General features: G+C 38.1%; 1 protein-coding gene and 1 long non-coding RNA gene across 3 annotated transcripts; one reads left to right on the top strand and one right to left on the bottom strand.

Moving 5' to 3' along the window:
- The first annotated feature begins 146 nt into the window (after window positions 1–146).
- On the top strand, window positions 147–14,326 carry sprt (PDZ domain-containing protein sprite). 2 transcript variants are annotated; one of them, XM_035884440.2, is made up of 11 exons: window positions 147–572; window positions 4,286–4,423; window positions 4,914–5,010; window positions 7,149–7,229; window positions 10,258–10,421; window positions 10,532–10,720; window positions 10,937–11,092; window positions 11,454–11,606; window positions 12,818–13,082; window positions 13,164–13,547; window positions 13,688–14,326. In XM_035884440.2, the coding sequence occupies exons 2-11, from the start codon at window positions 4,344–4,346 to the stop codon at window positions 14,102–14,104; spliced, it is 1,986 nt and encodes a 661-aa protein (XP_035740333.2). In that variant the 5' UTR covers window positions 147–572; window positions 4,286–4,343; the 3' UTR covers window positions 14,105–14,326. The 2 variants fall into 2 exon arrangements, with proteins under 2 accessions (XP_035740333.2, XP_035740336.2); XM_035884443.2 differs by lacking the exon at window positions 4,286–4,423 and having other exon boundaries at window positions 148–572; window positions 13,688–14,325.
- Window positions 11,400–12,941, bottom strand: LOC118449643 (uncharacterized). Its single transcript, XR_014982994.1, has 2 exons — window positions 12,494–12,941; window positions 11,400–11,626 (listed from the first exon to the last, which is right to left on the bottom strand). It is a non-coding gene; the product is annotated as an uncharacterized LOC118449643 (long non-coding RNA).
- Window positions 14,327–14,403: the final 77 nt, after the last annotated feature.

Here is a 14,403-nt window from a genome sequence, read left to right as displayed (position 1 = left end):
ATTTCTTGATTTTTAATATAAAACTATTTAAAAGTTAAACGGTATTTATTGTACACGAATGCACACATATACGTTGATAATGAAGTCGGACGTATAGAAAATCATGGTAGTTTAAACGTAACAGTAGTTTAGTTACGAAATATACGTATATTATATATTTTATAATATTTTCGAACTGTTGAGAAAAATAATGCGGTATGGCGAAGGACAATTTATAATTCCCGCTAAAAATTCGTAAAGATACGAATGTTAGTTTTTACTAAATACACCCTTTTGATTGGAGAATATTTATCGTATAGCGCCATCTCGGACTGCATAGCGTCGGCGCGATAGGAAAGCCGGTGGTTAGTCGCTTTCGAACCATCGCCTCGTACGTTCGTGCGCGTTCGTTGAATTTTGATTTCTGCAATTTATGACTCGATTTATGTGATAAAAAAACTATTGGGATTGATTGACCATTCCAAACAAAGTGCAAAATTCGGATAAGAAAGGAGATTTTTTTGAAATAAGGACGAGAATGAAAAAGGGTGGAAATGTCGCACTTGATTCGTTGGATTTCGTTTGAATGAAAAGTAAGTGATATCATTGTTTTAATCGCCATTGTCGTCTTCATTTGTATCGTTCCGTCATATAATTCGACATTTAACAATTTTCTATCGCTCGTCGAGCTTTGTCACTTTGCTACTCGTTTCGTTTCGACGGTTGGTTAATGCGCGCGAAATTATGTTCGATTCAAATGACGCAGCGCAGGAGGGAATAATGGCGTCCGTATGAGCGAGAATGCGGGAAATAGAAAATATTCGAACGAAGATCGTATTAATATTTCTCGAATTGGCTTCTCTGGCGGAGATTTTTCTACAGTTTGACAAATTTTCGATTTCAGAATAACCTCGCAATGTTACTTGTGTCTACACATCGACGAATGGAAATAAAATAATCGTAAACGTATGATCGCAATATAATAAAATAATCGTAAAATAATCGATCTATGATTCGATTAAATTTAACATTTATATTTTGAACTTACTATACAAAATATATACGATGGAGAGAGAGGGTCGGGTGGACTTCGGAAGAAGAGGATTGTTTTGGTCGAATCGGAGAAATCGCGAGTCGACGGACGAGTCGATCGCGGATTTGGAGGCCGAATTGAGGCGAGCTTATTGGAAGAAATCGTTGAAGGTTCAGATCGCATCAAAAGAAGCCAAGAAGAGTTTGGATATGGCAAAGGGTCGTTTGGAGACGGAGGCGAATAGATTGCGCGCGTCGATCGAGTCGGAGGAGGAGGCGCGTAGTCGTCTCCGAAGGATCGCCGAGGCGAGAGAGAGCGCGAGCCGCGAGCTCGCGGAGAGGGAGGCGAGTAAGAGGGAGGAGAGAGAGAGACGCAGGGAGGAAGGGCTAAGGGAGAGAGAGGTCCTCGAGGAGGTCGAGAGGAGGTTGGAGGAGCGCGAGAAGTCGAGGACGTTGGAGAGGAAACTCGAACTGCGCGCGGAGAGGGCGGAGGAGAGGAGGATAGTCGCGGAGCTCAGGGAGATTCGTAGGGCGAACGAGAGGGAGGAGGAAGAGAGGATAAAGAGGGACGGGGAGAGATATTCGCGGGAGATCGAACGAAGGGCGAACGAAGCGAGGAGCCGGGCGAACGAGCACGAGGAACGACGAGAACGGGTTCTTACGTCGCTCCTATCGACGATTCTCGAGGAGGACATGAGAAAGCAAGAGAGGGAAGTCCTCCTCGAGGAACTCGTCCTGGTGGAGATCGAGCTTGACCGAACGATCAAGGATTGGAAGGAGAAAAAGTTAAGAACCACGAGGACCCTGGAACTACTTGATTCTTTGAACGAACAGATTAGTTTGACAGAGCTCTGCAAGATTCAATTTTTATTGCGCGATAAGGAATTCGCCGAGGAGAGTATGAGGAGATTGGCCGAAGACGAGAGAACTCTTCGATTAACGGCCGAAGCGAAGAGAAGGGCGATATTGAGATATCGCAAGGATCTCGAACGAATGATCGCCGAACGTCGGAGGATAAGGGACGAGGAAATTCGTAGGATCGAGAGGGAATTCGAGGAGGAACGTAGAATGGAGGAATTAAGGGCTGAGACCGTTAAGATAGAACGCCGCTACTTATTGCTCGAGCATGCTTCGAACGTTGGAGAATTTTTGAGCGAGAGACATCTTACCGAGAGGGAACGAGACGTACTCAAGCGAAGAACGAGCTCGACGGTAAATTGCGATAGGGTCGCTTTATAATGGGATCCTATAGCTCAACCCTCCCGACGATGAGACATCGATGATTTCTACCTTTCGAGTAATAATATTCGATCGTATATTATAAAAAGAATCGTATATACGACGAATTTCGAGAATATCTGAAAAGAAATGTTACTGTCGTTTTTCCGTATTGCGTTGAGCGTACCGGCAAATATACGAGCTCAATAAAAATACTGGGAAGACCAGTGGCGTCGGCTCGTCGAAGATAGCGCCTACTTGAAATTTATAGCGGTTGGACAATCGCCTACGTCGAACCGAGCTCGAACATCGATATTCTTTTACTCGTCCGAGTTTCGAGGAGCTCGAAAACTGCCAAACCGGATCCGGATCGCTTCGACATACTTCGAATCGCTTTATTTTACAAATTTATCCTTTGCTTGTAGTTATCGCGATGCTTTCTCCTTTTCGAGAAAATATTCAACAATCGTTGAAATAATCGATATCTTAGCTTACTATTTTTTTTAAAGCTTCTTTATATCTTACTACCGATCTTATCTTATATCAACTTTATCTAAATAGCCGGAACGATCTCACGATTACAAACAACAAAAGAAAAATAAAGAAATAATTAAAATAAACAAAAAACTTTCTTCTCCCTTTGTACTTTCTTATTCTTAAACTTCACTTATTCTTAAAAGCGAATTAAATACCGAAATATGAATCATATCTAATCAAACCATACGGTCATTTGTGGCATATTGCAAGGGGTTTTTGCAAATGAAAACTTTCGATGAGAATAAGCGCGATGCGCAACGGGGCGAAAAGTTTCACGTATCTTTCGTTTAGGGGGTTGGACAGCTAAGCGTAACGCCCTAAGCACCTGTCGGCAGATGTTACTTGGCCGTTAGAGAATATATTTCAAAGATTTTCCCTTCCCAGACGTTCCCTTTAATTTTAAACTAATCCATTCGCTAGGCCGAGCAAAAAACATCGTATCGTCCCTTTTCCTCTTATCTCTTTTAATTAATTTACTGATCGGTTATTTTTAGAACACGAATATAAAAGCTAAAAAAGAAAAATTGATTAGACTTTTTGTTGTAGACGTATCAACGTATAGACTAAACGTTAACTCGCATAATAACGGGGAACAATGGGAAAAGGGAGGTGCGCGAGTTTAATGTAAGTTAAATCTCTGCGATAGATGCTCATACGTATGTGTGTTGCGCACAAACGTTCGCTGCTGTGGGCGATCAGAGAAAAAGAGAGAGAAAGAGAGAGAGAGAGAGGGAGAGAGCCGGATGAGAAAAGAGAGGAAGCTCTCTTGCCTTCTTCGTTCGCCTTGCTTAACCTCTATCATTCTCTTTTCCTATCCTTCCTCGTGCTTCCATCTCTCTCTTTCTCTCTCGCTCTCGAATAATGGGCCTTCTCTCGGGCCCACGGGTCGGGGTCGGGGTCGAAGCGTCTCTCTATCTCTCCTTCTTCAGTCTCCTTGATCCTGCTCCTCTGTCTCTCATTGGTCCCTCTGTATAATTCTTCTTCGCGAAAATCCTCCGAATAGAATCTTCTTTTTCTATTTTTTCTTTTCTTTCTTTTTTTTATTTTGTTTTGTTTTTGTTTATCTTACCATTTACCGAAACCTATGCAACTGAAAATAATAAATCTCTGATATCAACTACATGTACATAACGCTTGATCAAATTTTTATAAGAGATGCAAGGACCTGCATCGACGTCTTCGCATCGGCATGTATTACAAATGTGTTACAGTTTTACAAATACATTACGTACCTTTAACGTATAAAGTTTTGTTTGTTTCGCAATAAGAATCAAGTTACAATTAAATTAAAATCACAATTAAAATTATCAATTTATATATATATATATATATATATATATACATATATATATACATATATATATATGTATATATATAAAAATTAATGGCATATATTGGTATCTAAAGTAATCGTTTCTTGGATCATGTTTAAAGATGAATGTTGAAAAAATTGTAAGATTCCTTGGTTGAAACTCGATTCGACTCATCTCGAGGGAATACATTCGGTTCTCGGTTACAGATGTCCTCGTTGTGAGCCGATTAAGAAGACGAGGTGCGATGTTGCAAAGATCTTCGCCATGAGCGAGAGCCGGGTTTACACCGGTCCAGCCACGCTCGCCGAACGTCAACCGTTCAGCAGGAATGGGAAGGCACTCAGGTGTGATTATCTTTAAATGCATAGACATTGTTTGTTTTTCGACGATACTTTGTCTTTAACATCATTTTCTTTCTAATTTTATATTTCCTTGCTCTTATATCTTTTATTTCGTATCGTTTTCTTGCTTATCAATCGTATTACATGCCACGAATCGATAAACATCTTCACGTGGGAGCTTACAGATAATAAAAGAGTTTATCAAAGTTCATCGCGTTAAGTCCGCATTGTTGAGCCGATAATCGTATCAATTTATGCATTACACGTTCGTGAATCTTCTCTAACGCCGTGCAACTCGTACTCGAAAAAGATTTATGTTTCAATGACTTTTAATCGAAATTCGAAATTCTCTCGTCAAGGTAGAAAAACATTTTAAAGCGTTAATAGGATGTTCTAATGAACTAATGGGAACAAATAATTATTCTTTTATAATGAATAATTATATATTTTTTTCTTTTTTTTTCTTTTTTTTTTTTCTTCTTTTTGATTACAGAGGTTCGAAGAAAAGCGTATTGTTTTATACGACAGATTGCGGCGACGATAAAGACGATCGCGGTGGTGTTAAACTGGAGCAACGATCGGTCTCATTGGTGAGTTCTAATTATATGCAAATATGTATCGATGCGCCTGTATTTATCATAAAGCGAAAGACTGCTAAGATATTTTCCGAGTTGCGCGTACGATATATACTTTCAATCGTTTCGAACCGTAGGCGTGATGATTATCGTTTGATGCGCCAAAACTATGCGCGACGATCGTAGCCAATATAACTTTCAACAAGAAAATCGTTAGATAATTATAAGTAAAATCTAATGCATTCCTGTGTCGTTTTTTATATCTAAATGTTTTTAATAATAGTAAAGTTTCAAATTTTGTTAAGTTTGTTCCTGTCTTTCATCTATAAAAAAAAAGAAAGAAAAAAAAAATGACGAAAAATATTAAACGAATAGAATTTGTTACTCTCAACGTGTTAATGTTAAAAATACTACTTCCATAGATCCTTTGAATTTTCAAAGTCACGTGAACCAAAAATTGGCGAGCCTGCAAATTCCTCGATTTAATAGAAAGACCTTAGGTAGTTATCATAATTATAGAGTGTAGCCAAGGAAGGCCCGGCCAAAAAATGGAGGCACCGGTTTTTAGAGTAGAGAATAAAAGGAAATAGTGCAACATGAAAGCCATTTACGGAGAGAAAATCTTGGTTCGAAGATAAAATAAGAAGGAAAAGAAAGGATTTTTGTTTGGTGGTCACGCACGTACACACACATCCTGTCATCTTTTTGTTTAACATTTTTTAAACTAATCGCGAATTTTTTACGTTATTATCAGCTATCATATTTCGCTTCCTTCCGTTATTGTGTCCACTTCAAAATTAAAGTTTCGTCTCTTCCTCGTGCTTTTATGCTCGTCCTACGTGCACCATTCGCACGCGTGCATTCTCACATCCTACGCTCGCAAATCGTGCGAGCACGCACATATATATACACGCACACACGCATATACATAAAATATATTTTTTTCTTGAAAATAAAACGAGCATTTAAACGTCTACCGTTCAACCTAACGAACATATTTTTATTCGATTGTGATTTATAAGGTTTAATCAGTCAGTGTTTCCTCTTTATTATTTCGATAGATAAATTATACATATTTTCGTTTATTATATAAGAGATTGTCTGTACGAAATCTCGAATAAATTAATTTCATTTGTCCGTCGTTTATTATAAATCTCACGTAATCGAATCGAATTAAATTAATTTCACCTAACGATCGTTAAGCTTACCTCGACTTAGCTGAGTTAGCAGCGTAAAGATAGCCGCCGGTTATAATATTTTCCTTTTACTTTAATGCTCTCGAAACGCGAACGCATTCGCAATCACGAGTATGTGTCTTTCCTATGTGTAATGAAACAACGTATTGACTTTGGAGGTCGCTTTAACAGATCGATCCTATAATTGTCATCGAACGTAGCTATGTCGAACGATATTTAACGAAAAGATACGAAAGATAGATATTATCTTGTTTCCGTGAGAAACTTCAATGAAGGAGAGGGAGTTGTCGGCAAACGTCGCCTTGCCATGCAATTTCACGGTTCGTAACGAAAACGGCATTGCATGTGTCGTATACTATATTATATGCATATATATATGCATGTATGTATACATGCATATATGCATATACACACGCGCGCACGCATTATATGGGCGAGATGAATCACAGGAGGATTTATAAGAATCACAACTCGTTGATCTTCTTAGTTGGAAGCAGAAGATGTACTTTAAGGAAGAGGCTCCCTTCGAAGCGGATTACATTGATTTTAAATCGTTTCTATTTTATTATGCTTTTGCGAGATTGAAGAAAAATATGATATGTAAAATAGAAAAGAATCTTTTCAAAAGGATCAGGGCTCGTTGTAATCATCGTTCGTTACTGGTTTTGTTGGACAGTGCGAAAGGTCATCGCGCGTCCTGCACGTTGACCTAATTCTTTAACTATAGTTGTGTAGTCCGTCTAAGTGTGTCTTTGAGCATTCTTACTTTCGCTCGATATTTGTGGTGAGAAGTGAACAATAGTTGTTTCAAGTTAAGTTATTAATGATTTTTTTCTTTTTTACTAAAGGCTTTACGTTTGGCTTTACTCACTTTTCAAGAGTGCTTTTTTTTTAATAAAATTTCCCGGTCTTCGTTGCGACTATTATTTACCGTCAACAATAACTGCTTTCTTTCAGACCGCTCTACATACCAATACCGGTGCCCAGCAACAACTATTGGAGCCGAGAATGGCGCAACTGGAGACCTTGGAGGCGAAGGTAATATATTCGTCATAAAGTTCATCGAAGCCGGATTTTGCGATTAAGCCCTTCGAGTGAACTTATCGAACGCGGAAGCAAACCGTGCAAGCTACTTACGTATTTACCCGAGAAGAACTGTCAAAGAACGTGGAACGTATTTAATGAATTATCTAGTTTTTTTTTGCTCGTAAATTCCGTACTTTAAGTGGTAAAATCCGTTCGGCCTGTCCAGAAAGAGAGAGAGAGAAAGAGAGAGAGAGAAAGAGAGAGAGAGAAAGAGAGAGAGAGAAAGAGAGAGAGAGAGAGAGAGAGAGAGATACGGCGAGTATAAAAAATTTTCTTACATTTTCATCATAGATCTCGCAAATATGTATGTTTCTTTACTTTTTTTTTTTCTCTTTTTTTTCCTAAACAGCACATTATTATAATTCTTACATAATTTTAATACGCGATCAAAAATAGGCAAATATATATGTATACATATATATATATATATATATATATATATATATATATGTATGTATATATATATATATAATAATTTAAATTGTCACAATTGATGTTGATTTTGGTTATAACTAAAGTGTTAGAAAAAACTTTCTTAAATCTCTTTTTTCGCAGAACTTTTTTGTCCCTGAATCGAGAAAGCTTGATTAAACAAGGGTCGCAAGTAGTAATTGTCGTAATTTGTTGAATTTCCTAATTCTATCCTTGTTAGTCTCGACAATGGGAATGATGAGAGTCTTACCGTACGGACACGTGCACGTCCGTTTGTTTACAGTCGACTGTCGTTTAAAACGTGATCGAGGTGTAACTCTTCTTCTTCTTCTTCTTCTTCTTCTTCTTCTTCTTCTTTTTCTTCTTCTTCCTGGAGGATAAAGGAAGAGGTAGGGAAAAAAAAGAAAAAGTGAAAGAAAAGAAATGAACAAAAAATGAGCAAGAAAAAAAGTAAAGGCGAAGGCGATGGGCCGCTTTTATTGGCGGTTCGGCGATAGCCCCCACGGGAGATCTTAAGGCCGTTCAACCAGTGATTTATATGCAGATGCGGGACGCAAAGAAAGCCCGACTCGCGTTTGGGAACCCGCATCACTATATACGCAATGGCGTCGAATACGCCATCGCATAATCTTTTTTCTCCTTCCCCCTCCCCGCCTTCTAATGTTCGACGCCAATGATTTTTCAAACAACATTTCATTTTTTTCCTACTCTCTTAGTTATAACTTTTAATTTTTTTTTCAATTGTCTTAAAAATGTAAAAAAAAGAAAAATAAAATATAATTCATTAAGTATTCCTAAGTTTCGCTCGTTAACTTTCTCTCGATTTTGTCTTTCGATTGTTTTTACAAAAAGATCAGACTTCTTGTTCTTCCCTCGTGGTTACCACCTACTCAGGGACGGCTCGATGTACCTCTGAGTTCTTTTGCGAAACAGGTACCAGTCATAAAAATGCTGAGGTACACCCAACTCTATTTCCCTCCCTTTCTCTCTCTCTCTCTCTCTCTCTCTTTCTCCTGTGAAGCTGTTATTCCTTTGAACGTGTTAGGGTCCTATGTCAGTAGTCAACTATACTCCCTTTTCGAAGTTCTTTCTTTCTTATTTTCTCTTTTGTCCGTTTTTTTCTTCTTTTCTTTTGTTTTTTTTTTACATTCGAATGCCCTCAATTTCATGAAGCAGCATTTGTAAGAAAACATTTCGTCTGCCTCGACTTATCTTTTGATATGATAATCGCTTAATTAATATTAATGATTTTCTTTGTCGACTTTATTGCTTTAAACGTTTATTCCTTCCATTTTTAAAGAATTAAATTCATCATGTATTTGGATAGATAATATTTCTAGAATTATTTCGTTTTAATTCTAACTTTCCCCTAGAAACCATATAACATGTAAGATACACCAAATATAAAATTCATCTTTTTCTCTCTCTTTCTCTTAAATCAAAAGGAAGTTTTCAGAAAGAAGATAAAAATGAAATAATAAAGCAGTATATTCGGAGAAGGAATAAACGATCAGTTTGTAGCTCGTGTACAAAGTAAAGTTTCCATCAAAGTATATTTCTTTGAAAGTTCTCTCAAAATATTTTTCAAGTAATCTCGTCGAATTTATCTTACGATTCTCTTTAATATCACAACATTTCTTGCGATGTAAAAGAGATTCTATATTGGTTTATACAACTTTATCAATGGATATTGCATGTACGATAACAAAGGAGAGAGAGAGAGAGAGAGAGAGAGAGAGAGAGAGAGAGAGAGAGAGAGAGAGAGAGAGAGAAAGAGAGAGAGAGAGAGAGAGAAAGAGAGAGAGAGAGAGAGAGAGAGATAAAAAAGAGACAAATTTTTCTCGAGTTTGATCAGAGAAGATCCAACGGTAGTAACGAAAGTCGGATAAATAGGTATCTATGTAGCTATATATAGTAGACGCATCGAGAGAGTATTATTTTCCCTTCATGAAAGCGTGCACAGGTTCCCATATCTAATGGCCGTCTCTGAAGCTTCCCGGAAACTAACGTACTCCTCGGTACGGTGGGGAGAAAAGCATGAGAGAATCAGAACAATGATATTACCATCAACGAGAGACTCTTTTACTATCACGGAAGAGGTTCGAGAGAGAACGTTTTCTCGTTGTTTTTTTCCGAGAGAAAATGGAAAATGGGAAATGGAAAATTTCGTTTTTCTTTCCTCTTTTTTTATAGACTTGAACAAATAATAGTCTGAACTTTCACCGATTATTATTATTACCACTATTACTATTATTATTATTATTTTTTATTTTTAATATCCATATATATCCATATATTTATAATCCATATATATATATATATATATATATATATATAGCTATATACGTGCACAAACACGCTACAGTAGAAAAACTTGTGTGATAACGTACTTATCATTAAAAATGTTAATTCCTTACAAATCATAGCTTTTTATGGAATCATATACAGTTTAATATGCATTAATAAATAAATTTTAATGTCTGCTTATCAAACATTGATAAGCGTCGGGATAGATGATAAAATTTGGAGTTATATTTTATTTGTTCAGATGGCGAGTATTGAAGTATCCCTTTCGACGACACCGAGAAGAAAGAAGGGTGGTAGTCTAGCTGGTGGGGTGACGTCTTCCGCCGGTCACCGTAATAAAGATCATTATAAAGAACTCGACGCCCTTCGTGTAGCCCTTCGCGATAAGGAAAATATTATACAGACGTAAGTGGGCCCCTTCCTTCTCTTCTTTTCTCAAAGAACCTTTCATCCTCCATCCAGTCCATTGTTATTTTTCTTTTCGTTTCTTCTTCTTCTTCTTCCTCTTTTTATAGACTGAAGGGTCAATTGTGCAATAGCTTGAGCAACCGACTAGCCTTGCGAAATGGTGCTGCACCACCCTTGACCGAGGCTGACAGGAAAGCTACCGAGGAAAGACTTCAAAGGCTGAGACGTGACGCAGACAACAAGAGATTGGCTATAAAGAATCTTAAACTAGCTTTGGAACGTCTGGATATAACCGAGTAAGACTTAAAATGCACTTAATATTTTCATAAATTTCTTCTTTCCGTTCTTTCCTTTTTCTTTTTCTTTTTTTTTTATTTTTTAAAGTACGTGTCCAAAGTACAACGAACGAAAATAGAAACTCGTGTCTCGTGTTTCTCGCGAGAAAACCATCAAGAAAAGTTCGTTTCCGTAAGTCGAGGAGATTGAAGCTCGCTCCACGATTCTTATTTCAGTAACATCGACGTTCGCATACAACAAGCAGAACTGGAATACAGGCTAGGTCGCGAAGAACTCGAGCTTTTGACTTTACGCGAAGAGAGCAGGACTCTTCAGACGGCGTTGGAATTGGCAGAAACCCAGGAGAAACGGAAAAATGATACCATATACAGGTTGGTTCGCCTCTTTGTATCATCTACCTTTACCTTAGTAGGTATTTGTCAGTACGTTTGTCTCGTGATGCAATTGCTCTCGAAGATCTATGCGAAATTTATTTCCATCCTTTACATTCTGCACGGCACACGATGAGACAGCATGATGAATACTTTACGAACGACCAAGCTACAGAATGTTAGAAAAGATCCTGTAACACAACAACTGTTATCCCCTTCCATTGTGTTTTATTTATTTTACATCGTAATCTTTTCAGTAACTCGACAGAAAAGAAGAGAGGGGGAGGGGGACGAATTTAGATTTAGGTTTAGACCACTTCGAGTTTTATTTGTCATGCTTATTACAAATCTATCATCTTAGCTGTATTTCCGGGTCAACGCAAGTCACCGTACATGCCGTCGAAGTCAGTGCCGATCCAAAGAGTCCTCGTTTCGGTGCTGGACCAAGAGACGAGATGCCTGGCCTTTATGTCGATTGGGCCGTTGAAGATTCTGGTCTTTGCAAGGGAGACAGGTATGATTCGAATCAACCACCTTAAAAATACAATTACATTTAATCCTCAAGTAATTAATAATGATTAAGTGACCACAGAATGGGTAATATATCCCAGTGATTTGTTGAAAAATAACGGTACATGTATGGTACATCATTCAATTATCATAATTAGGAATGCAAGCCATATCCATTAATGAAACTTGATTTTCTTTAATATTAATTGTTCGGCGCATTAAATGCGAAAACAGCTTCCTTAAAAATCAACTCAGTCCACGGCGTAGCCGTTATAATAATGCATTGTTAAAAGGATACAAAGAAGAAAGGTGTGAAATCGGTCGGTTGGGATTTGCATCCATGAGAAGAGATGTGCGATGACTTTATAAATCATTGTTGCATATACTTTTCGAATTTTTTCATTCAATATAATGGTTATATATCCTGGATATTTGTTTGGTTATCTTGGAATCGTTATACTTGACATAATTTAGATTGAATAATTTTTCAATGAAATAAGATAAAAGAATAATTAATGATAATTGAACGTATTCGAGTCTACCTAATGTGTACAAGTTGGTAATAGGCTAACGTGACTCATATTGTGGAACATTTGAATCACGGTGACCGCTTAAAGAGGAGCATAGCCATATAGCTGCAACGCGCGTTACTACGGGTGCCCGTTTTATGGATATCGTGGTTAAACAATAGCGCGATCTTGGTACTAGGTTCCCAACGACTCGTCGTAAAATACGGCGAAATCACCGGAAGTTCGCCTGGTGCCCCCGCTAATTGCACCTCCGTCTTTTACACGACCCTGTCCCTTTTCACCTCTCTCTCTCTCTCTCTCTCTCTCCCTCTTTTGTACGTTTCTTCTTCCTTTCTTTCTCTTTCTGTCTGACTCTACTCACCTCCTCCTACTCCTCCTATGTCAGTTTACTTCTCTGATTCTCTTGACTTTTTCATCCTACTCGTCGTGTTCACTCGCCGAGGAAATGTGTTGTTGAACCAACATCGTAAAAGAAATTCTTTCGTCGAGCTAAATGTACTTGATATATCGAGCGAAAAAATGTTGAAAAGAACCATGATACCTAATGTATATGTACATGCATATAATACAATGTAAACAAACACATTCGCAAGAATCATTTTTCTTGAACAATTAGACAAACTGATAACATTTAATATTGATATTTTAACATTAGATTTAACACTATCCAACGACTTTACCGTAGGATACTCGAGGTGAACGGGAAACTCGTTGTTGGAGCTAACAAAAACGATCTGACGAGACTCTTAGCTGTCGCACCGGACGCGGCACAGATCGTAGTATTACGAAAAGGCGAGTCACTCGCTGCACTGCGGACACTTAGATCCGATAACTTAAGACTGACGCATAGAATCGGATATCTCGAGGAACAAGTTAGGGATTTACTAGCACCGACCAGAGCCGAACTTCGTGCGACAGATTTGTCATTGACCGGTCAAGAACATGTTCAGGTATCTTAAATTACTCCGTCCAAGCATTATGAAAAATTATAGAAAGAAAATAATCTCTCGGTTTTGTTCGATTATTTGTAGGTTTTTCAAAAAGGTCCTCAAGTAACGGCGCTAGTCGCTAATTTATCCAGTCCTAAGATTAGAAATCCAACGGAATTAAGACAAAGTTTGCCAACTATGAGAAGCAGACAAAACGATCATGGTAGGCACTTTACCACATCGAGGAGTCCCAAGGAGAATGATTTCTTTTCCGACGGGGTGTCTTATAGTCATCAGAAGCCGAGGAATCGGCAGAAACATCAAGCTTTTCCATTAGCCAGATCAACAGCTAGTCTTGATTGCAAACAGACACAATCTCAATTACAGCGTAGAAGATTGGCTACGATTGAGTCGGGAATGGAAAGTCGGAAAAGTCAACAGTTGCAGACTTTGGAGTTTGATTCCGAACCTACTTATTATCGTCAGGTAATATTATCACTTTTCATTATTGTTTTTTTTTCTTTTTTCTTTTTCTTTTGTATTCTTTTGTTAAACGATAAAAAAAACATATAATAGTTATCTTTTAACGGGACTATATAGTAGCATGATTTTTACGATCTTCTTAGGACTCTCAATCACGTGTTTCCGAAAATTCAGAAATTCTGAGCACGTACAGTTCGCAAGAAACTAAAATTCGACCGGCACCACCTAAAAAACCGCTCAGGCTTTCTCTTCATCGCGCGGCGAGTCTTCAATCCGTCGAAAGTGCACCGCCTGCGGCAGCGACTCTTCACGAAAGCTCTCGTAAATCGTCCAAGAGGAACCACCGCGGTGAGCTACCTTCCGTGGAAAAGAGTTCAACGATGGAAGGAAATCAAGAGACAAACCATAGAATACAGGAAATGCAACTTGATCTTTCACAGCAACCGCCACCACCGCCAAGGACGCCTTCCAGAGCGGAATCTTGCCAGAATGCCTTGCGGTGGCCTTCGCCAAAGCCACGATCACATTTGGCTTCTGTATCAACGGAAAAATGGTGTTGAGTGTATTGAAATAAACACTGGACGAAATATCCAAGAAGAAGATAGAAATACTCAATGAATTGTGACTTGTCGTTCACATATTTCACTTACGATTAGAAATAGAATGTATTTCATCAATATGTAGAGAATCTCTCGAAGACAACGAAAAGATTACGTTGACTCAAGGTGATATTTTTATAAGTGCACGAATAATACAAGAATTTAATTTATCATCTCAGATGACTCCAGATATTATTTACTTGGATATCTCCAAAGTATATTTTTAACAAACCAACAAAAGTTTTTCGGAAGCCCTTATT

The sequence above is a fragment of the Vespa mandarinia genome, chromosome 15 (genome assembly GCF_050613455.1).
Source record: "Vespa mandarinia isolate Hongniang chromosome 15, ASM5061345v1, whole genome shotgun sequence".
NCBI lineage: Eukaryota > Metazoa > Arthropoda > Insecta > Hymenoptera > Vespidae > Vespa > Vespa mandarinia.
This window is presented reverse-complemented; position numbering and strand designations above follow the sequence as displayed.

What these genes read in the sequence shown, in the direction of transcription:
- sprt (XM_035884440.2), top strand. Translation starts at nt 4,344, where the DNA reads ATGAGCGAGAGCCGGGTTTACACCGGTCCAGCCACGCTCGCCGAACGT. An exon ending in AGCAACGATCGGTCTCATTG is followed by an intron (nt 5,011 to 7,148) that starts GTGAGTTCTAAT and finishes GCTTTCTTTCAG; the next exon opens with ACCGCTCTACATACCAATAC. An exon ending in CCGGTCAAGAACATGTTCAG is followed by an intron (nt 13,083 to 13,163) that starts GTATCTTAAATT and finishes GATTATTTGTAG; the next exon opens with GTTTTTCAAAAAGGTCCTCA.